Genomic DNA, 23468 nt, shown 5'->3' with positions numbered 1-23468 from the left:
GGAAGGTAAATTTGCTGCAAGCATGCTCTCTTTACATCAATTGAAAGCAGTCAGTTCATAGAAATTATGCCCTATTTCTGACAAAATAACTCTATTTGTTCAAGCAGGAAGCCTGGCAGTGTGTTTACTTGCTCTCTCCTAGCACATCTTGGGATCAGCTGGCAACTGAGGGCTACTCAGATACAGACTAATGAACCACCAGCTCTTGCAGAGCTCAGCTAAGCCCCTATGGGTTCTTCTTCCCAGTGCTGACCCCATTCAGTTTCCTTGATCCAAAAAAAACCCCAAACCCCCAAAAAGTCCAGGAAAACCAAACCCTTGCATGATAGGCAAGGCTGTATCCCTGCTGACTGCCAGGAGCACCACAAGCAGCAGGCACAGAAATGAACTGCAGCTGAACTGGTCACACACAGGTTGCTGTTCTGCCCTTGGATTTCTTGCCTGTGCATCTCTGCTGGAGGGGGATGCTCCAGTAGCCAGATGTAAAAAAATGCAGATAAAATCTGGTGTGAAACGAGCATGGGAAACCTCTTGTGTTATTCCTGGAAGTGTCAGCTGAAGACAAATGTGGTGGCAGACACGGCTCAGGTGGCATCCCTGTCTGTAGCACTGGCCATGGCTGCTCCACGTCAGGTGTCTGGAGCCCTCCCCTGGTGAAGCTCAGATGGATCCAGAATCCACCCCAAATCAAGGTCAATATTGAAGAAGGAAAGCCTGAATTTTCTTTTGGGGATGCCCATTTCATTCCATTGTCTCTGAGATCCTCACTCTTTTGATAGAGAATCCTAGCTCAGATAGCAATTTTCCAAAAGGCAGCTGAAATTAGAGATGGATCCCACCGATGACACAGAGTATACCTAACCTGAAAGGAATGACTGATGATGTTCTTCAGTATTAAATAGATCTGAAACAGATCTGTTTAAAGTGACTGATCACATTCTTCTCCAGCAGCATTATGGGAATAAGTCCAGTATGGATAGGGAAGCATTCATGTCATGTACACAAAGACATGACCAAATTAATTTTTATTGGAGCGTTGTTCCAATTCACAGGGAAGGGGAACAACAGGAAAGGCCACAGCTGTGACATCAAGTCTTCAGGGGAGGGTAACTTCAAAGTCAGAACCAAAGCATACTGAGGGTATTCAGTATCTTTTAACTATTACAAGGCTTTATTAAAAGTATGAGAAATTACAAATTCCGCTCCCTTTATTTTTTATGTCCTAAAAATTGTAATTTGGTTTAAAATGCCCTAGGTTTAGCAAGAGCCACAAGAGCCATATCCCAAATTACAGCACAGACAGTTACTCAAATGATGGGTATGAAATATGGGGGGAAAAAAAAATCTATGCCTCTCCTTATATTTTGGTCTTCAATATGATTTTGCCCTGTTTGCAGATTCTTTCTCCACAAAACCCAAAGTAATCTCAGGTGTAGTGGCTGAAATCAAACAGGATGCAGGGGATTCTGATGAGATCCAGCACAGACCCTGCTCTTCCTGGAGTCACCTGCTGCGATGACCCTGTCTGGATGCCAGGCACCCACCAAAGCCACCCTGTCACTGTCCCCTCTCGGGGGAGAGAAGAGAGAGGACACAGTCACAAGCTACATCAGGGAAGGTATAGGTTGGATATTAGGAAAAAATTTTGTCACTGAAAAAACAATAAAGTACTGGAATGCTCTTCCCAGGGAGGTGGTAGAATCACCATCTCTCGATGTGTTTAAAAAAAGGCTGGACATGGCACTTGGTGCTATAGTCTAGATTCTGAGTTGAGGTGTTAGGGCATAGGTTGGACTCGATGATCTTAGAGGACTCTTCCAACGTCATTATTCTTAGATTCTGTGATACAATGTCCGTGAGCGAAGGGCAGAGAGAGATCACTCACTAAACACAATCATAGGTATCACTTGGGGATATTAATTGACTTTATTGCCAAGCAAATCAGAGCAGGATAAGGAATAAAAGCAGAGGTGAAAAAGCCCTGCCATCCTTGGCAGCTGTGCCTCCTCCCCTCCGCAGTGCGGCTGGGCCGGGAGCGGGGCTGTGCTCAGCGCATCAGCCGCTGCTCCTGCCCTGCTCCAGCGGGGCCGTGCCAGGGGCCCTGGCTGTGCATGGAGTTGTGCCAGGGGAGGCTTGTGCAGGAATTGGGGCAGGGGGTGGGCAGCGGCAGCAGGAAAGGCGGTGCGGGTGCGGTGTGAGGCGTGCGGGGCCGTGAGGGCGGGCAGGGGCATGGCAGGGCTGGGGAAGCAGAGGCCGGCGTGAGGGCTGTGGTGGGCGGAGAGGCGGCGGGGCAGCGGGGAGCACGGGAGCGGCGTGGGACTGGAGAGAGAGGCAGGAGAGTGGGGAAGATGGGAGCGCAGTGGGACTGGAGAGAGAAGCAGGAGAGCGGGGAAGGCGCCATGAGGGCAGGCCGCGGGCTGAGGCGGCCCGTTGGGAATGAGGAGGTCGGCGGCGGGAGGCGGAGCGGACGGAGTGCTTGGCTCAGGGTGTTCGGCTGCTGCTGCGGAAGCTCCGAGGCCACCGGTTCCAATCTGCCTACGGGGAGAGTCGCCCTCTTGGATGTGGATGCGGTCTTCGCGGCGGGGCTGATACGCGCCCTGTCAGTGCCAGAGCCTCGTCATCGCTTGGGGCGCGGCAGGGTGGATGGGCTAGCATCATCGTCAGGCCACGGCAGAGCCTCCACCTCCCCTGCGGGTCGGGGCAGTGTCCGCTGGGTGGGAAGAGCAAGTACTGAAACTCCTTCGCTTAAATCCACCGCGCCGCCGGCAATCTCAGCAACGCAAGACTGCAAAGCACTTACAGTTACACCTCGTGGGAGACTAAATCTCCCTTTTCCTTTCAAGTCATTCTTCTCTTCCACTAACCTACTCACTTTCCCTTAGTTTCCTTTCTTCTTCTCTCTTTTGCTCCACTGCACATCAACATCTACCCCATGCCACAAACACACACGCTCTCAAACAAACCATCTTTTTTTTCTCAACACCCTCCCCAAACCTCTGTCCTTTCCACTTCAATTTCCTTCCAGTAACAATTTGCAACAGCCACAACACTTTTTGACGGTGATTACTTCCCCCCACCACCACCTCTTTTTTACTTTTACTTCCCTAGACGATAAATAAACCCGAAGCAGAGGCAGGGCGGTGAGAGCTGTGTTGGGCGGAGAGGCGGCGGGGAGCACGGGAGCGGCGTGGGAATGGGGAGAGAGGCAGGAGAGCGGGGAGGATGGGAGCGCAGTGGGAATGGCAGGAGAGTGGGGAAGATGGGAGCGCAGTGGGAATGGCAGGAGAGCGGGGAGGATGGCACGCAGGCAGGGACACAGGCTAAAGCGGCGCGGCAGGAACGAGCAGCCCCTGCCGGCAGGAATGAGCAGCCCGGCGCTGACAGCAGCAGGGAACGGGACGTGTGGCTCAGCACCCTGGAGCGCTCTCCGCGAAATTCCCAGGTCGCACGTTCAAATCCGTCTGCCGCCAGTACACAGCGCGGTAGGAGCGGCTGTCCCTGTTCAGCGGCGGGCACCCGGATCTTGGAGCCGGCCACGAAACGCCCCGCGGGCGCAGGCTATGCGCGGCGCAAAGAGAAGAGGCCCCGGTGCAGGAGGAGGCGATGCGGGCATGGAAGGAGGCAGGTTGACGTGGAAATGCCTGAGCCTTTGAAACAGGGGCAGACAATCTCGGCAACGCAAGACTGCAAAGGATCTCAGTGCTCTGTCCAAGTAGGAGCTGAACATAAACTCAATTCACTTGGCTCCTGCAATGGATGGGTACTCCAAAAGCTGCATCAGGGGAGGCAAAAACTCCCTTTTCCTTAAATCTTTGGTTTTTACTTGCACTAATCTACTCTTTTCTCCCTCCCACCCCGTTCTTTCCCCTTCTTCTCTTTTTCACCACTGCGCACTCACACCTATCACTTGCCACAAACTCGGGGGCTTAGAATCAAACCATCACTTTTTGCCTTATCCTCATCTTTCTGCTATTCAGACCTGTGTTCCTTCCTTAAAATTTGTTCTTCTCTTGCACTAATCTGCTCTTTTCTCCCCCACCTACCCAGTTCTTTCCTCTTCTTTTTCACCACTGTGCACTCACACCTATCACTTGCCACAAACTCGGGGCTTAGAATCAAACCATCACTTTTTGCCTTATCCTCATCTTTCTGCTATTCAGATCTGTGTTCCTTCCACTTTTATTTCCCTATAATAAGAATTGACAAGAGCTAGAGAATTTTTGATGGTTCCCCCCCCCCCCCCACACACTTTCATTTCCCTAGATGACAAATAAATTTACAGAAATAAAGGTCACAGGGCATAAGAAGACAGCAAACATACTCCACAAGACATCCAAAACACTGTGTTTTCAAATGACAAAATGATCCTCTGGCCACGACAAACTCTTCTTCTTGTAGTTTCATTCCAGCAAATCACTGCATGAGAATTTCACAGTGGGCACTTAGTTTTTGCTCTCAGCTTGACTCTCTAAGAAGATTTTTCCTGAAATATTTTCCAGAAAACTCCTTCAACTCTGCCCGCAGCAGCTTACATTAACACCAAGCTGCAAATTGGGCAGGCTGAGGTACACTTGTAGTGAAAATTCCATCTCAAATATTTTGGTTTTACAAGTTCTAACTTTCTTTTTCCCATCTGCCTCCTCCACACACTCACTGGACTTTTCCCACGTGTTGTATCCCAGCACTGAAGTCCACAGTGGCTTTTGCATTTCCTGAGGCTGCAGCACTTCTACACATGAACCAGTTCTTGCAGAGACACCTGAGCTAGCAGTGCTGCACTAAAACGCCTCCTGTGGCTCTGCTGAACATCTGCCTTCTCTTGCCATCGGTGCATTTCCACTTTTCCCTGCCCTTCCCAGTGCATTTCTGCTTGCAAAGTTCTTTTTCTTTCCTGTGGGCTACACCAGAATAATGTCTGTAATGCTTATCCTGCTGTAAGCTACTACTGTTTCCTCATCTATTTTAGGAGTCAGGGTTTTGTCCCTGCCTGCCTGTCCTCACCTTCATTTGTAACTTCCCTTTTTTTTTTTTTTTTGTCCTGGATTTTTTTTTAACACAGTTTTAACTCTCTCCTTTTTTTTCCTTTTTTTTTTTTCCTTCCTTTCCCCCCCCGCTTCACACAGAGTTGCATTCTTGTTATTTTTTGTCTGCAGGGACCAGGGGATCACCTATAAAGTTAATGCAAGAGTTAATGAGGGAGTGTAGGAATGCAGGAAAATGCTATTTTTAGCATGCTTCATCTTATGTAATAATTTTTTTTTTCCCTGAGTGGTATCAAAATAGATACCAAAATACCAAATAGAACTTGGTTTCTGATAAACCTGTTTTATGTCTCAGTGTTTTACAAGAAACCCCTGTAGATACTGATACTGCAGCCACCATGATAAAAATAAATCCCAGGGATCTGGTCACTTGCACTTGCCCAGAAAAAACTCTTGTGGAAGACAGCACCTTGGTACCACAAACTTCTCATGGACAGAGCTGAAACTTGGTTTGTGCAGCAGATTTCAGGACTGTACCCTACACATTTCAGTTCTGCTAAAGCTTTTATGTTCCTTTCCTTGCTTCTCTCTCAGCCTTTAGGAATTAAAACAGGACAGCAAACATCCTGCTGGGTCTGCATCACACATTCACTAGGATCAGGGTATGGCTTCCTCTGTCTCTAGTTCCACTTCAAAGTTAAAATAATGGTATTTTTAAGGTTTTGTTTGTTTGTTTGTTTGTTTGTTCTAACCCTGTAGGTGCCTTAAACACAGACATCAGTATTTTCATAGCCCTTTTCAGCTCCTGTATGGAGGTAACGCAGCTTTTGCAATGTTCTAAGGGAAACTAAAGAAACAAGCTTGAATAGATTTTGTGTGCTACAAACACATGCTCCAAATCAAGTTAACTGAAACCCTGGGATCCTCAGTGGAAGAATGCATCATAAATTCTCTTTATTCCTAAAATTAGGTCATAATTGTCTTTAAAATGTCTACTCAAGCACAGTTTAAGCCCTCAGTGAGGACTTCTGGATGGGTCCATCCATGTTTGAGTGGTATTCCACAGCAGGTAGATATTTCTTCCCCAATAGATGAGTTATAAGTAAATAACTTTCTGCAGCATCTAAGGACTGAATCCAAGGCTGAGCTTAGTCTCCACACTATTCCTTGCCAAGAGTTGCAGTGGCTGGTGAATTTTGCACGTTTCCAAGGGGGAGTCTTCCATTATGGAAGAGATTCCCACTGAGGGTTATTAGCCCATTCTGGAGAGACAATCACATCAGGAAATCCTTGAGCCAAGAACAGCTGTGGGCTGGGAGAGAATCAGGGAGACATTTGACAGAAGCCAACCCTGAAGTGCTTTTTTTTGTGCATCCATCTCGCAGCCACTGTCAGGAGGGAGGACACTGCAGGGCAGGGACCACATCTGACCTGGCACAGATGTTCTGGGCAGCAGCTCCCTCCCTGCAGCGCCGTGCTGCCTGTGGTAAACACAGGAATAAAATACTTACCTGCCTCCCAGGGGCTTTGTGAGGCTAATCCCGTGTCTGTGCAATGCTACATGACTTCCAGCCACTCTGTGAAGCTCCCTGATTAGAAGATTCCTCTCAGATTATCAACTCCTGTATGTCGTGTTTGGTAGCTGCTCTGAAGCCAGTTCTCAGGCCGCTGCTGTATTTTATCCCCACTTTCTGCTGCTTCCAGAGGAATTGAGAGGGAACCTCAGCACACACCTAAAACAGTTCCAGCAGGAATGGGAACACTCAGATGGCTGGTGGGTTTTTCAGCATCTGGCTGCTTGGGGCAGAGCTTTTTGTCCCCAGGTAGCACAGCCAATGAATCCACCTCCAAGCCTGGCCACAGATCCAGAGCCAAGGCAGCAGAGCCAGCACAGCCCTAATGCCATGTGAACACCACACACTGCCCCTCATGTGCAGGAGCTCAGTGTCCAAGGGGAGCTGTCAGAGGATGAACCACGCTCTGCTCCGTGGTGCCCAGCAGTGGGACAAGAGGAATGGGCAGAAGCCAATGCCCAGGAAGCTCCCTCTGGACATGAGGAAGAACTTTTCTCAGCAGTGACTGAGCACTGGGCAGATTGTCCAGACAGGGTGTGGAGTCTCCCTCTTTAGAGACATTCCAGAACCATCTGGACACAATCCTGTGCTGTGTGCTCTGGGATGACCCTGCTGGAGCAGGGAGGTTGGACTGGTGACCCACTGTGGTCCCTTCCAGCCTGGCCATTGTGTGATTTAGTGATTGTGTGACCTGGCTGAAATGCAGGCCTTTGGTGTGACGAGTAAATGAATGGAGAATGTAACTCAGTGACAACTTTCCTTCCTCTCCATTCCTGAACTACAATGGCTTGCTCACAAATCAGTGGGTAGGAGTCCCAGGGCCAGAAGAGCTGCCTCGTCCTCATGAAGATGAGATGCACAAGGCGATATTGGATGGTGCTTCCACTCCCCATTTCCTCAGGGAAAGCCTCAGGGAGCTCTTTAGGAACCCGTCCCTGCCTGGAGCGCGGGGACAATGCTGTCTGCCCTCCTCATTTTGTCCCGGCGAGCGACCTTCGGTGCCCCAGCCCTCGGGACTGCCGCGTGTTTGGGCACAGCGACAGCCACGGCCACCAGCGCCCTGGGGACACGCTGCCCACCTTTCCCAGTGCCCGGGGGTGCCCCGACCCCGCTGCTCTCCCCATCCGCGGTGGGGGCGGGCCGGGGCGGCTCCAGCTCCATCCCGGCCCGCCCGCCTCCCGCAGCCAGTCGGGGCGGAGAGGCGGCACTGGAGGGCTCCTCCGCCAGCAGCCGGGCGGGCAGCGGTGCACATGGCATGTCTGATGGCGGCTTTCTCCCTGGGCAGCGCTTTGGTAAGGCGAGCCCTGCCTTCCCTCCGCGGGGCCGCGGCGAGCGCCGGGCGGGGGGCGAGGTGCGCGGCTGGGAGATGGAGGGGGCTCCGCGGGGAGCTCCCGAGACGCTTCCCGAGGGAAAAGCAGGGTCGGAGGGGTGCAGGGTGGAGGCTGAGGGATGCGAGATGCGGGGTGCAGGGTGACGGATGCGGGATGAAGGGTGCGGGATGAAGGGTGCGGGATGAAGGGTGCGGGATGAAGGATGCGAGATGAAGGATGCGAGTGTGCGAGCGGCCGGCGGCGCACGGCGGGACTTGACCGCTGGTTACCTCTGTCTGTAGCTAAGGCGGGGGGGATTATCGCCGAGCATGCTCGCTGCGCCGCTGCGCCCCGCCGGCTTCCCAGCGGATTTGCGAGGGACCGTAACCTTTGCATAACAGCCGGGGCCGGCGGGGGACGGGGCGGGCAGAGCCCGCGGGACCGTCCTGCCGCCGCCACCGGCCGGGCGCTGCCGTCCCCGCCGGGCACCGGGAGCTCCTCAGCGGCTCCGTAAACTACATGGGAAATAGCCCAAAGTGTGCAAAAAGCAGCTGAGAGGTGAGCGCGGTCCTGCTGCGAGCGCCGGGCTCGGGATGCGGGGCTGGGGCATCACTGCGGGGTGGCAGCGGAGAGGGGAGCGCGCTGCAGGTGTTGGGGCGTGCAGAGGGGGCTCAGGTGTGTCTGTGCCTTACACACGGCTTGGCTGAGCCTGTGCCTGTCCTAGCCACGGGGTTGCCCAGCTTTTTCCAAGCCAAGGTGATCCCGATAGCGGGATCACCCCGGCTCGGGGGGTTCCTCACCCAAGCGAGTGGTCCCTGGAGGAGGCAGAGTGTGTGGACAGGCAGTTTCGTCCACAGAGTGCCTGACATTGTTTAATGTCCCAGTAAGAAAAACCTTTGGCTTCATACTCTCAGATGATTGAGTAGTCAGAGGCGAGGGTCTTGTCCAAGGTTCTTGTCTGGTTTCTTTTTGAATCGATGTAAACTGGAGAAGCTCTGACTGTCACCTAGATAATCAAGGTGACCTGCTCATTCAGAGTTCCTTTTTGGATATTCCCTGTGATTCTGTGAAGGTGCCCAGTGGTTCCTCAGAACAAAAGAGGTTATGAGTGCCAAAGTCAGCCTTGAAAACATTCAGGGAAGAATATTGTTAACTCACCTTCTCTTAGCTTTTAGGGAAGTTCCCCTGCTTTAATTCTTGAGCTCTAAGATGTTTCACATTACTCTTGTTATGTTCAAATTACATACCATGGCAGTGAACTATTTAAGAATTTGACAGTAAGTGTTACTGGATACCTGACCTCTAAGTAAGTTGAGAGCACGATTAAAATCTCTTTCTTGAGAAAATGTGGTGAGCAGAGCTGATTATTTTCATCCAGAACTTGCGGCTTGTGTGTGGAGAATGTGAAGATGGCAACTATGGAGTGGTTAAGCAGGAGTACTTTTTTTTCCATCAGTGATTATGTGGCACTGGAGGTTTTTTAAATGTTTTTGTCAGCATTCATGACAAGTGACTGATCTGAGCTGGGCTGCTCTCACAGCAAAGATGGGAAGACCAGGAACAACGAGAGGGAAATGGAAGTGGCACAGGCAAGAGGAGGCAGTGTCACTTCTTAGCTGAACTAGACAAATAGAGGGAAACAGTGGCAAGATCTGCAGCTCTGTCTGAGTTCATGCATTGAAAAGTAGTGCAGCACAGCTGCTTTCCAAGAGATAACTTTGTATTATGTGTCAGCATGGAAAGCCTGGCACATCAGCCATCTAGAGAAGTCCTTTCCAATACAAATCTGCATCAAAAATACTAAATTTCCTAATAGACAACTGTGCAGATGTTTGGCTCTGCTTATGACATCCACCAAACAACAGATGACAGCAAACAGCCTTTAAACAGAACTGTTCAAAATTCTGATTAGCTGAAGAAAATTCATGACTGTTTTTCTTTTGAGCTTACACACATCCTGCTCGTATTGGTGCAAGGCACCTGTGCTGGTCTTTATGGGAAAAAAAAAATCCAAACTTTGTATGCATAATAAAAAAAAAGAAGAGAAAGTGGGCGGAAGGCTGTTGTCATGGCCAGGAGGGGAGGGCAAGGAGGTTTACTCCAAAAAGTGCCAAGTGGAATTGCACAGAGTGCTGTGATAGGCAAAGTGTAGCAAGAGGGATGGCTGTGAGCACAGGACATGGACCTTACAGTGTCAGTGGTGCAAGAACTGGAGCAGGGTTTGTGTGTTTATGTAGCTGATAAGATTTCCATTAGTTATCACTATCAAGCATGGGAAGCACTCAAGGATTTTGGGTGCAAAGCATTGTGCTTTCCTAAAAGACCTCCAGAAAAGAACTTGTACTGTTGTCCCAGGTTGCAAAGTTTCCAGAAGTATCAGTGCAGGAGAAAATAAGGCATGAAATAGTACATTTGAAAATTCTCAGAAATATAATTTCACCATTACAGAAGCATAGGCTGATCCAGAGGAGCAAGAGCTCTTAGACATTTTGAGTGGCTGTCTTTGGAAAGGTCTGTACAAATAATTGCTCAGCCAGATCCCTTCCCCCTTCAGCTCTGTCCCAAGCTCTGGAATCAGAGTAACTAGAACCAAATGCCTTGAGTGCATGAGAAACCAAATACAATGGGGACTGAACTTATAAATGTATTAATCTGGTGCAAGATCTGAAAGAAAAACTAGTGCTAAAGGAACTGTATGTGCTGCGAGAGCTCTTTTACCTCTTCTGTCCAGGCTCAGGCAAAAGAACAAACAAAAGATTGCTTTATTTTACTCCTCTTTCACCTTTCAGCGCATTACAGCGCTGGATTTTTGTGCCATTTAAAGAATGGTGCAGAAGGGTTTGAAACGTGTTCCTAAACAAAAGTCTGTGAACTTTCTCCACTTTCCCTGCAGGGTGGCAGCAGCTCTGCTTGCACCATGGCCGAGCCAAAGTCTGTGTGTGTTTCTGTGGACGAGGTGGTCTCCAATGGCACGGACACCCAGGACATCCGGCTCTTCAATGGACACTTAAAAAAAGTGGACAATGCTCTGACAGAAGCTCACAGGTTCTCCTACCTGCCCCGCAGGCCAGCTGTGAACATTGAGTTTAAAGAACTGTCCTACTCTATCCAGGAAGGGCCGTGGTGGAGAAAGAAAGGTGAGGAAAACAAGGTTTCACCCACGAGAGGCTGTGGATGCAGCAGTTCATACAACCGCTTATTTCTGCCTCCCAATTCTTAAGTATCTGAAGTAAATATAGTATTGCTGTGCTGCCAAATATCTGTCCTGTGATCTTGCCTGTCTACAGTTTATTGTTGAGGGTGGGTAGAGCATGCAGGAGTTTAAAGATGGGGGTGGGGGAAGTGAGGAGGCTTTGTTTTTTTACTCCTGCAATTGGCTGTTTTGTGAAATGGTTGTTTTCTCAGTACTCTTCCAGAACAGAGAGTATCTCAGAATTTCAGAAGGCATTAGACACCAGGAAAAAAAGCTATTTTCTTTAAAGGTTGTGTTTGGAAAGAAATGGTGTGAGCTATAGGTTTCTCTACAGCTTAGATGGGTCTCTCAAAACTTATAATTTCTGTGATGAAATCACTGGCTCGTGCTGGGACTGAATCCTGAGGTTCAGTCAAGGACCAGGATGCTTTTTGGGTAGCTCCTTTGCTGATACACACTGCAAAGAGCTCACAGCCTGCAACACAGGGCACCAAAATGATAGATATGATAGATAGAAAGAAGGGAAGTTTGGAGTAAGAAGAGATTATTCACTTCTCTTCTCTATAGGTTCTTGGTTGATTCCAGTTCTAAAAGGTGATTCTGTCCTTTCTCCTCTGCTTGACATCAATTCCTTTCATGCCTTTATTTATTTTGTGTAACCGTGTGTTTCCTAGAGAGTTTTTGGTTTTTTGGGGGTTTTTTTGGTGTGTGTGACTGGTCCTCTCTGAAGGGAAAACTAGGTCATGAAGTAAATTCCTGCCAGCGAAAAGAAGTATGCCCAAGAGAAAAACATTGAAATCTTCAGGAGAATTTTGTGTACTAAATGGCATAATTGCCCTTCCTCGAGGAACTCTCTCCCAGTAATGTAAATTGGTATGGTTGTGTGCTTCAGTTCTTTTTAGAGATAAGGCCCTGCCAGTGCAGCCCTCACCTGAGCCATGCTTGATACCTGCACTGGCCCTGAAACTATAAATCCACTGGCTTGGAGGTTCCACTTGAAATTGTTTCACAAAGTACTTGGCTGCCGTCTGTAAATTGTATCATTATCACAACACCAAGGCTTCAATAGTCTAAAAATGTGTGGTATGAAAAGCTCTGGAGCTGTTGCCATGAAAGTGCTACTGTATGCGGACAGGCTGTGCATACAATTATTCATTTGTTGAAAGATCTGCAGATTTCATGCTTTAATGGGTTTTTCAACATCAAAACTGTATGTAGACCCACTGGCCTTCTTTTAATTACTTGCTAAAATTGCATGGAGCCACATTGTCCATAGGAGAACAGCTTGGTTTGGCAGCAACTTCGCTACATTCAAAATTATTCTTTATCTTATCAGAATGAACACAAAACACTGAAGGTTTTTTGTCCTCCAAGAAATGGAGCTATGCCAAAATGTCTCATTTAAGATTTAAAAGCTTGAGATTTCTAACTGAATCTCTTTCTCACTGGCCAGAATTGATTGAGGGATCCTGTACCCAAAACCTCTGTTCAAATTTTCTGACATGCCTGGGTGACTTGGCTTGAACAAAACAATGTCCTGGCAAAATGTCCTGCTGCTGAAAATAACCTGTGGAGGTATTTAGCTCTGGGGTATGGTTCTGACTGTGTCACCACATTTGGGTTTGAAAGAGGAGGTTGAACCTTCCTGGCTGGCTGTGTGGAGGGGTTCAGATCCTCCTCAGCTGGTCTCACACCTCGTGTCACTGCTGGGACCACCAAGGACAGGCTCAGAGGGGCTGAGCTGCTGTCTGCCCCCAGGGCTTGGCTCTCCTCTGCCTGCCAAGGAGCTGACACAGACCTGGGAGGTCTGCACCCAGTGCCAAGTGGTGTGAGCCAAAGAGTGCTCTCACAGCCAGGAAGGTGAATCACACCGTGTGGCTGAGGCCATTCCCAGCTGGAGGCAAGCCCTTACCCTTCTCCTCCCTCATCACTGAGAGCACAGCTGGAATATTCTATCAGTCTGGGTGCTTCTTATCAACAGAGACATGAAGCTGGAAAGGGTCTCTCAAAGGGGTTAAAAAATGGCTCAGGGGATCTACAAAGAGCAGCTGAGGAGTCTGGGCTGCTCCTGCCAGTAGTGCCAGATGATAAATCACACGAGCCCATGGCCACACGTTGCAGTTTGGGTGGTTCAGGGTGGACACCAGGAAATAACTTCCTGTTCCCCAGCTGCAGCACTGGGATGTGTCACCCCGGGACAGTGGGGGACACGTGGCTGAGCTGCTGATCTGATCTGGAGCTGGTGGTTGTCTTGCTTTGAGTGGAAGGCTGGGCCAGGTGACCTCCAAAGGTCTCTTCCTCCAGTGTTTCAGTGATTTGCTGATCAGAACAAAGAAACCTTCTAGAACCAAACTTTCCTCCCAGCCTTGTTCCCTCCTCCAGGGACTGGCTCAATGTGTTGGTTTTAAGAGAAAAGATTTTCCATTAGAGAAATAGAAAACCAAATTGCCTAAATAGTCCCCAGTGAAGGTAGGAACCAAACAGTTCAGAGTCTCTGAATTGTTTTAGTGGTTCTGCCAGTAGAAGATTTTTTTGTGTGTAATTTGGGATATCTCTGTTCAAACCTGGTGGATTTGTAGCTGAGTTCATTGCATATAAAACTATTCTGAATACCTTACACTGGTTCCTGTTCCAGTGGGAAACTGGGACTTTGCAGTGCCCAAGGGAAGGGCAATATTGTACCTCCAATACTGGTGGTTGCTGCAGTTCAGCACTCCTTGTGGATTCTCTGTGCTAAAAGTCTCTGTCCCTGCTGGAATGTGAAATATTTCACTTTTTAGAGAAGACTAGCAGAAAACATGCTGGGAAAAAAAAAAAAGAAAGGAGATGTCTCTTAGTTCACATTGTTCTTGGGTGCTGGTTGTGGTAGGAAGAGATAAGGAATGCTGTTTCAAAAAAGTCTTTTAATTAATGGTGTTTCTATTCTGAAATGGAGCTTAAAAAAGAATATCTACTATTTCTACATCATTCTCTGTGATTGTAATGAATTAGTTAAAACCTTTCAGGAGTGTTGGATCACAAAGGCAGAAGTACAGTTTCCTTGCAAAGACAATTTGTGCCAGCATGTTGGACAGGAATTCAACTGAAGAGCAATTCCCAGCAATTCCCTTCAGTAAAAATGGCATTGCAAAGTAATGTTAAGGTTAGGCTCTAAATTAGCAGAAGGAGGAATAATTAGTAGTGCTGCCATTGTGTTCTGTGCTTAGCTTGATTGTTCAGACAATGCAACTCATGATATGTCATGTCTTTTATTTTTCATTAAAAGCCCAAAGAAAGGTGAATCTGCATTTCTTGTCAACAACAAAGAAGCTAAATAAGCCACAGTAGACTTCAAATTGGAATTTTCCATTGATTTTTGTCTCAGCCTTAAATTGATTAATTAAACAAATACAATTTTCTCTTTAAGTATAAGGAGGGGCTTTTTGATTCTGAGATTTATATGATAAATGCTGCTCTCCTTATGAGGTTTTATCAGACTCATAGCAGAGATTGGTGTGACTCTGGAGCTGATTAATTCCTGCTGCAATTTCCCCTGAGGTCAGTGGGATTAACAGGGAAGGAATATGGCAGGTCAGTCCTTGCTCAAAGCTGCTGTGTCTGACCCACTCCATTCACTAGGAGCTGTTGCCAATTTGGGAGAAGGTTAAAGAGATAAAAGGGAATTTGGGAGAGGTTAAAGAGGTAAAAGTTTCAGAAGGTATCAGCTAACTTTGGCATTTTCCCCGTAAAGCTTTTAGGGAATTGGTCAACAGGTAGAAACAACTGTTCCTTCAGGTTTGAAGGAAAGGGATTTTTGAGTGACTTGTGAGGTTAAGGATCTTCCAAAACTTGAGATGTGTCTCAGTCTTTGAATCCAGGCCATGTTCAAGCATGTCCTGGGGGTTTTCTGTGGCTCAGTGAGATTCATGATTTCAGAAAGCCCCAGGGCTCCTGGAGGAACTGCTGTTCCTCATCTTAACTGTGATGTTAAGATAGACTGGCAAAGCCAGAAAAAGGGAACTTCAGCATGTTTAGTAGAAATAATAGGGCTGCTTAGTCCCTGGATACCTCTGCTTACTTTTAGAATTAGGGACCCAGCTGGCTTGGAGGGGAAAAGAAAGAGTCCTGTATTAGATCCAGTGTGGATCCTTAAATGCGAAAAGCAAGATCTGCAGAGCTTTGGAACAAAACATGGCCAAAGTTTCACTGTCTTGTCACAAAGCCATTTGTCTAAGGGTTGAGAAAGAGATAGAAGTGGGTCTTGGCTTCTGGGCTGTATGTTTATACTGCAGTTTGAAATGTAAATCACGGGAACACAGAGATTGGTTTTACCAGTTCATAGAAAAATTACAGATGCATTGGTTTTCATAGTAGGACTGCCTGAGAACTGTTTGAAGAGGATTTGGTAGAAAAGTCAGTGCCTCGGGTTTCTGTCATTTTTGTTAAAAGCACCATGAAATAATCTGAATTGTGGTTTGGGGATGAATTATGTATAGTCCCCTATACAAAGGGGGCATGAAAAGTACTTTGGAGCTTTCTGTCTGGGTCAAAGTCATTTAGCTTTACTTGAAAAAGATACATACATTCTGTATGGTCATGAAAGGGCATTTGTTCTGTTGTTTCTAGGTGGGTTTGCTGTAATATAGGATGGAGATGGAAGTATTCTGCCTATATAATTGAGTGCATCCAGTAAGAAAATAGTAATAAATCTGCTTGCAAAACACCACAACAATTCAGGGATTGCTTTTTTTCTTTTTTTTTCTTCCCTCCCCTCTCACACTTCTCAGTATTCACGGTTAATTAGGCAACGTTTTAGTTGGAAATTTCTCCGTTGTTATTTTTAGGGCTGTAATGAGTCACTTGTGCTGCGTTCGAGTGCGAGTTCTGGTAGGATTTGGTCTGGAGTAACCTCTGAGTGAACGGGCTCTGTCCAGGCACAGTGCAGCCGGGGATTTTCAGTGCAGAAATCCATGCTCAGCAGAAAACGCGACATTTCTTGTTATTTTGGGTTCGTTCTGATGGCTCAAACCCCGTGGAAGCGAAGCGGAGAGGTGCTGCCTGCTTGGCTGTCAAGGTTGCCGCTCCGCAGCTTGGAGCGGCAGGAGGGCAGCGAAGGACCGGGCTCCGAGGTGTCCGGAGGGGGAACACGGAGCCCTTGGCAGGTTGTTTGGTATTCATGGAAGGCCCAAAGTGGCCGTCACAGCCCGAGATAGTGTCATCAGAACAGCGCGATCCCTGCCTGCCGGCTCCGAGCGCTGCGGGCTATGTTAATACCGCTCCCCGCATAAGATGGAAACTTCGCTGTCAAACCATCAGCAGAGATTTAAACAGCCTGGGCTTTGCTGATTTGCTTCGGTGCTGTCTTAGGAATTACCTCTGTCGCACACACTCGGACAGACAGATCCCTTTCTTTTTTATTTAGCTGGGCGCTTCCTTTATTTATTTATTTTGCAGCATCTTCACTGGAAAGATCTCCCATCCCATCCCCTCCAGGGACACCCAAACCAAACACAGCAGAGGAAGGGGGGCCGGGAGGGGAGGATTTGGCCTGAATGATGTGCTAATCCGTGCAGGGGGAGTGGGAAGAGGCCGGCGCTGCTGGGGCAGGTGCAGTGCGGTGGAGGTGCCGCATGCCCGCCCGGGCGCGCCCGGCGCGGTTACTGCCGGGCGATGCACTGCAGTAACCCAGGGATGCGCGCCTGCCTGGTTGGCTGCTCCAGCCTCTGTTGCTAAGATGGGAAGGAGGGAGGGAGAGATGCAGAACAGGAACGAGCAAAAACCCACTTTCCGAGACAGATTTTTCTTTTTTTTTTTTTTCCTTCCTTTTTCTTTTTCTTTTTTTCTCTTTTCTTTTTCTTTTTCTTTTTCTTTTTCTTTTTCTTTTTCTTTTTCTTTTTCTTTTTCTTTTTCTTTTTCTTTTTCTTTTTCTTTTTCTCTTTTTCTTTTTCTTTTTCCTTTTCCTTTTCCTTTTCCTTTTCCTTTTCCTTTTCCTTTTCCTTTTCCTTTTCCTTTTCCTTTTTCCTTTTCCTTTTTCCTTTTTTTCTTTTTCTTTTTCTTTTTCTTTTTCTTTTTCTTTTTCTTTTTCTTTTTCTTTTTCTTTTTCTTTTTCTTTTTCTTTTTCTTTTTCTTTTTCTTTTTCTTTTTCTTTTTCTTTTTCTTTTTCTTTTTCTTTTTCTTTTTCTTTTCCTTTTTTTCCCCCTCTCTGCCAGATGGGTTGCATTGTTCTCCACCATTTTCTTTTTTTTTTTTTGCCTTGCTTTGTCTGAGATTGTGTTTTCATCCCTCCTGCAAATTAAGATCCATATGTTAGGAAGAGTAAACAAGTTAGGCCGGTTGAAACCAACTGCAACACTGGTGAAAGGCTCTTTCTAGGCAAGTGTTGTGTAGATTCCTTTTCAGTGGCTGAAAGTGTTGGCAAAATTAATAAAAATTAAGCATGTTTTTTTTTTTAGCAGGGGGTTTCTAAGCACGTGTTTTAACCTTGATAAAATCCGTTTAGTTTTTCTTCTGACACTTAAGCTGTGTCAAGATGGTAAAAATATATTGAGTTACTGAAATAGTTCACAGTGTTTTATTAAGCGATAAATAACTCTTCCTGGAGTCCTCTTGCATGTGTTCTGTAAAATAGAGGTTATTGGGAACAAATCTTGGTCAGCCCCTTTGTCTGATGCTTCTACTGTTTCCCAGCTGAGTATGCCCTTACTTCAGCATTACTTGTTTTCCTTCAAGCAGAATCCATTGTTATTGTGGGTTTGTTTTTGTTGGGGTTTGGGATTTTTTTGCTTGTTTGGAGTTTTTTCAGACCTGGAGCTTTTATAGAAATGTGCCTTGAGTTTGACTCAGTGAGTTTTGGTCACCGAGTCTTCAAGAACATCTTTCTCTTTGCTGTATTGTTTGTTAAACCTAAACATTACAGTGACCTCACTATTTTTCATTCTAGCTAATGTTTTGATACAATAAATTTTATTAACTGCTGCTGTGAAAACTTGTGGCTGAGGAAGGAGGTTTTAGAGAGTTACCAGTTAAAGCATTCTGGAGTTTATATGCCAGGAAGTGGTCACAGTGAGCAGTTGGGAGTCTGAGCTCTGGTCTTTGCTGTTTCCATATCTCAGAAAAAGTGTTGGGGGCTGGCTGTAACTCACCCTGACACCCTTCCACTACAACTTGCCCTATGCTGAGTGGGGCTTGATGATATGATTTATCCTCTGCCCATAGGTGGCCATGCCCTGCTCCAGGTGTTGAGGAGGTAGAGACAACATGCATCAGCATCTGGGTGTACTTTTGTCACATTTCAAAGTAGACTTTGGTTTCTGTAGTCTGGAGATCCATCTGAAGGCTGAGGAAAGATGAAGCAAGAGGCATTTTGCAATTGGAGACTTCAGACATCACATGGTTGTTCAGGGTTTTCCACAACCCCACTAAAAGGAAAGAGCAATCACGAGAGCAGAAAAAAGCAGAAGCTAATTGGAGTAAAAATGCTGTTAAAGTTCATTTTTTGTTGTGCATTTTCATGCCAATTTGTCTGGAAGTCCTTGGGGTCTGAGCTCACCAGATCTTTAGGGCAGATTTTTGTTCTGTGGGTATTTAATATCTCAGAGTTCAGCTCTGTATCCTCTGAGAAATTATTTGCTTCTCACACTTCCCTGTAGCATTTTTCTTGTAGGTAAACTGTGGTGACAGTCAGATCATGACACTACTCTGAATGTGGCAGGCCCTCACTCAACTCAGCTGCCTTATAATTCACATCTGCACCCTTTAAACTTTGGATGGATAATTTTGTCTTCCATTAAAAAACAGTGTTTAGTCTTATTATTAAAATCACAAGTCAAGACTTACAAGAAACAACATGCAAGGAGATCCCCAGCAAAATTTACATGGTTAGCACGTGGGAATGAACTGATTTGGATGTATAATTAAAGCGTTGCAAACTGAAAGGTGGGTGTTCATTCTCAAAATGAAAGTCCTTGAGGCAAAACCTAAATCAGCCAGTGATGCTTTAACCCCAGAACCTCAGTGGCTTGCATCTGGAGAGGTGCAGAAGGACATGTATCTTACATAAGACTGAGTTTTTGTCAAAAATAAATTGGGAGTTTGGGTCATCATGCCCAGTCTGTTCCTTTGCTGCAGGCATCTGAAAGAACTGGCCACCTACCTTATTGTGGGATTCATTTATTTAATGCCTTTAATAAAATACCTTGTTGAAGCATGACATTCATGTCAGATGACAAAATTCCCCTTTTTTTAAAGGTATTCCTTCTAATGGATATCACATGCAATTAATATTGCCAAATCTTGTATCAGAAAGTTCTGCACAAAGCCTTTTATCAAAAGCCTTGGGACAGGAAGAAGCTGAGGTGTTGGTGGTTCAGATTGCCTGCCCACTGTGCTAGCTTTGAACCAGCAGCCAGCAATTTTTGGTTAGCACCACTGGTACAGAAGGACAACAAATCCACAAGCTCTTACTTACTATATGGAAAATTTAGTTTTCTTCTGTGAAAGTAATTTACATTCAGAACTTTAGTCCCTGGGACTGGCAGAGTGTTCCTTATCAAGCCCAGGACCAAGCTTAAAGAGACACCTTCCTCTTGATATCAAAGTCTACTAGGAAGTGGAAAAACTGAGGGTCCCCAGATTGTCCAAATGTACTCACCTTTTCACCAACTTCATGAGAAGAATACATAATACACTATGCATGGAAGAATTACTGCCCCTTTCAACCAATTCTTTAGGTTGTTCATCCCCAAGTGTGATGGAGAAATGTAATAACACAGACAGAGGAGGCCAGACAGTTTTGGTTGTTTTCAGTAACTCTGAAGCTCAGTAACTTCCTACAAATAACTGGAAGGAGGCCTGCTGCAATATCCCATTAATGATTATTTTGAAAGCTGCTCCCTTGTGAATTCCGTGCTTTGGTGCAGATGTTTGAGTTTAATTTGGCTTTGGACACTTTGTCATTTAGAAAATAAGATTTCTGAGAGAATATCTGATCTGAATATGAGTGGTGGCATAAAACACAGCAGGACCAGTCCTGTGTGAGTGTCTCTGGAAGGAGGACAAAGCAGTTCTGTCTAGGAAATGGTGTGGCTGGGGACGTGTGCTGCAATGTGGCTCCAGTCACTGCAGGTCCTCACTGGACCTTCTTGTCACTGCTGGGCTTCTGTTCCCATTTACAGCTCATTTAGGCTCTGCTGATTTGTGGGGGAAACAGATGCACTCTGCAGACTTAATTTTCTTCAGAAGGTACAGGGATAAAGCCATGCAGATTCTTAGCAGGCAGAACTACATGGAATTACATAATAGCCGAAGAGATAACCGCTTGTTTGTACAGGTTTTTTTTGGTTATGTATCTGTTCCAAATAAAAATAAATGGCAGAGACCTTGGCTTTACAAGCTCATTTACCATCTGCCTCTCATCTAGTATGTACAGCCTGCATCTTTTGTGTAAGAATCATATTTCTTCTGGCTTCACATGTTTAGAGTAATGACAAATGTTGTTTATAATTGCAGAGCATCTGCTACAAAAGAGAGGAGAGGATTGAATATGCAGTGGTCATGTTCCTGGGTAAATGAGAATGGACCTGTACTCTGTCTCCTGCTGAGCTTTAGAGGGTAGGCTTTTATGCCAGACAGAAGAAAGAAGTTTTAAATGAAGCGATGCACCTGGTTAATATGAAATTTAAAGGAAAAAAACACCACAAACTGAAGCTTTTAATACTCTTGTTAAGCAATGGAGTTAAATTCTGCCCTGTTGCATCTGTTTTGTGCTTTTGAAGCAGTCAAGTGGATGGGGCTGCACCAGCAGAGCCTGGCCAGTATAATTCTTTTTTAGTCATGATGCAGTTATTACCTCAAGTGCTTTGAAAATTAAGCACTCTAATAACACCAGCATGGCAGGGCTGGAATGGGTAAATGAGTACCCAATTAAAAGAAAGGGGATTGGAGCTAAATATTTGCTATTAGAGGAAGAGCATTTTCTTTTTCTGGGTCAAAAAAGCCACAAACTGCAGCCAGCTTATTGCATATGAATATCAAAGCCTGATGTCTAAAATGCTGTTTATTTGAGGCTCATAAAGCTGAAGCCAGTCTGGGATGGAGTTCCATTCCCTTCTCCACTTGGAGAGGTGAAGCTCTTATGCTGCCACCAGAGAAACGTGAGCCAGAAAGCCAAGGGCAGTGCAGAGGGGCACATCTGTGCACAGCTGGCAGTGAAAAGTTACTCCCCTGGGTTTTAATTTGACCCTGAGTCTTGCAGAATTTCTTGAAGAAGAATTTTCCCCAGAGGAACAAACTGACAGTACATAAACACAAAGATGACTGATGGGAGGCCTTTTGGAAAGCGAGTTGGGTCAGTCAGAACTGCTGAGTTCTTCACAAGGAGTGTCCAATGATAATGGCAGTAATTAGTAGTAAAAATTAGACTGTTGGGAGCAGCTGGAGCTGGTGGGGCTTTGAGACATGAGGGGATCCCTCCTGCCCTGGTGTGTGGCAGCCTTGGTTCTGGAATTCCAAGTCCAGCTGGTGGTGAGGCAGCTGTATGGAGCAGCAGGGGGACAGAGGGCTTCTCCAGCACCCTCCTAAACAGAGATAGCACCTGGGCAAACCTGAGCAGCCCCAGTGCCCCCCTGGCATTCCTCCTCTCTGGCTGCTTGTGGGTTGCACACACAAACACACACAGAAGATCTCTCCACCAGTGGGTTTTGGACACGCTGTCCATCCCATCAGTCCCTCAGACTTTGGTCTCCTTCAGTTGTTGGCACCTGGACCTACAGTAAACCCACAGATTTGCAACCTCATGCTCTGGTAGATGATGTGGAGCAACTTCAGCTGCTGACCACTGGGTGCATGGTGGTGTCTCCTGCACGTGGGCTCACAGAGGTGAGGCCATTCCCACGTGAGAAATCTGGGAGCAGTGTTTAGCAGGAGTGCAGGCTGCGCTGCAGGGATGAGGAGCTCTGTCAGACAGGTGTAGCTGCCTCCTGACATGCCTCTGCCTCCTTTAATCCCCATTTCCAGCTACTTTCTCAGGCCTGTTCCTCCTCAGTACTTGATCCATCCCTTTCCATCCCCTAAATGTCCTGTGATAGATGTTTGTCACTCTGTAATTCCCATGGCCACCCCATGGCTGGTTTTACACCATCCCAAAATCCTGTTCCCCCGGCATGGCATGGTAAATTTTAGCATTCCACTGAGACAATTTCCCTGGGGACACATCTTGGTGGGTTTTCCTCCAGGAACAGCAGCCCTGTCCTTTCCATTTTAGCATCTTGAGTGCCCAATTCAGTGGGTTGTGTCTTGTGAGCCTTAACTCAGTCTCTGTGCTCACTCTGCCTGCCCTTGTGTCACATAGCTGAGCAAAGACCATTTTTAGACCTTCTCGGCTGATTTGATTTTTCTCAGCTTTGGATTTAAAAAGAAATGAAATAATAGGTCTGGCCAGTTGTTTGTTTAAGCCCATGGAAAGTTTCCCTGTGGTGTAAATCATCACTGAAGTGGAACTCACATTAGGCACATTTTTACCCTCTCCTGTGAAAGTTTCAGGGAAGTTGTGAGTGACTGCAAATAGGGAATGGAGCTGCTGCACTTGTGATTATAATAAATCAGCTTCTGCTGTCTTACAGGCTGAGTTATGACAATATGTGTGAGCTGCTATATCACACACAGTCAGAGGAGCTTGACAGACAGCCCTGAAGGAGGATTTGATACTTGATTTCTTGCCTGGGAGAACGATGATGTAAACCTGAAGGAGAAATACATTAAACCTGAAGGAGAAATATATAACCTGAAGGAGAAATACATTAAACCTGAAGGAGAAATACATAACCTGAAGTATTCACCAGTCCATGAACTCTGGGGTCGCTGTCAGACTTGGTGTTCATGGAGGATGGCTGTGCCTTGTGCAGCAGTCTGACATCTGGGGACACCAAAAGAAAGATGAAATTTCTGAATATACATGATAATACTAAAGAGATTTACTCTTTAGTCTCCAAGCAGAAATATGGACATCAGTCTCCTGAATCCCACGCCTTCTTTTTTCATTATAAAATCTACCAAACAAATAAAAATAAAGCAGGCCTTCCCATATAGGGCATGGCTGGGACATTTTAGCACTCATCTTTTGATTCTTATTGACAGGCAGTAAAAATAAGCTCCTCCAGCTAAGTGAATTGGGACAAAGGGTGGCACACGTTTTGCAGTAAATAAAAATAACTTCAAAGCCAACCTACAATTCTTTTTGGATGCTCAGACTGTGCTGCTCTAAAAGCACAGGCCCAAAGGAATGTTGGAAACACTGCAATGACACAATGGACAGAGTTTAGCCAAGGAACAGGTATCAGCATTCTGCCAGGGCTCTTGTCTTATGATAGAATATTTTGGACCAAATTAACATAAATTAATAAAGTTTGATGAAGGAAGGGTATGGCCTAATACC

At 46.4% G+C, this 23468-nt stretch overlaps 1 protein-coding gene and 1 long non-coding RNA gene across 3 annotated transcripts in view; one reads left to right on the top strand and one right to left on the bottom strand.

The window, feature by feature from the left end:
• Positions 1 to 1897: 1897 nt before the first annotated feature.
• Positions 1898 to 8293, bottom strand: LOC135291482 (uncharacterized). Its single transcript, XR_010354271.1, has 2 exons — positions 8157 to 8293; positions 1898 to 2710 (listed from the first exon to the last, which is right to left on the bottom strand). It is a non-coding gene; the product is annotated as an uncharacterized LOC135291482 (long non-coding RNA).
• ABCG1 (ATP binding cassette subfamily G member 1) overlaps positions 7709 to 23468 on the top strand; it is a 54397-nt gene continuing 38637 nt past the window's right edge. The window contains exons 1-2 of one of the 2 annotated variants that reach the window (XM_064405707.1): positions 7709 to 7848; positions 10760 to 11003. In XM_064405707.1, the coding sequence (XP_064261777.1) occupies positions 7807 to 7848; positions 10760 to 11003 (286 nt within the window). In that variant the 5' untranslated portion in view covers positions 7709 to 7806. Of the gene's footprint in view, positions 7849 to 8276; positions 8425 to 10759; positions 11004 to 23468 lie in introns of those variants that run through there. The other variant, XM_064405713.1, reaches the window with a different exon arrangement.

Source organism: Passer domesticus, chromosome 2 (assembly GCF_036417665.1).
Source record: "Passer domesticus isolate bPasDom1 chromosome 2, bPasDom1.hap1, whole genome shotgun sequence".
NCBI classification, from domain to species: Eukaryota; Metazoa; Chordata; class Aves; order Passeriformes; family Passeridae; genus Passer; species Passer domesticus.
Note: the sequence above shows the minus strand (reverse complement) of the source record. Positions and strands in the feature narration are given on the sequence as shown.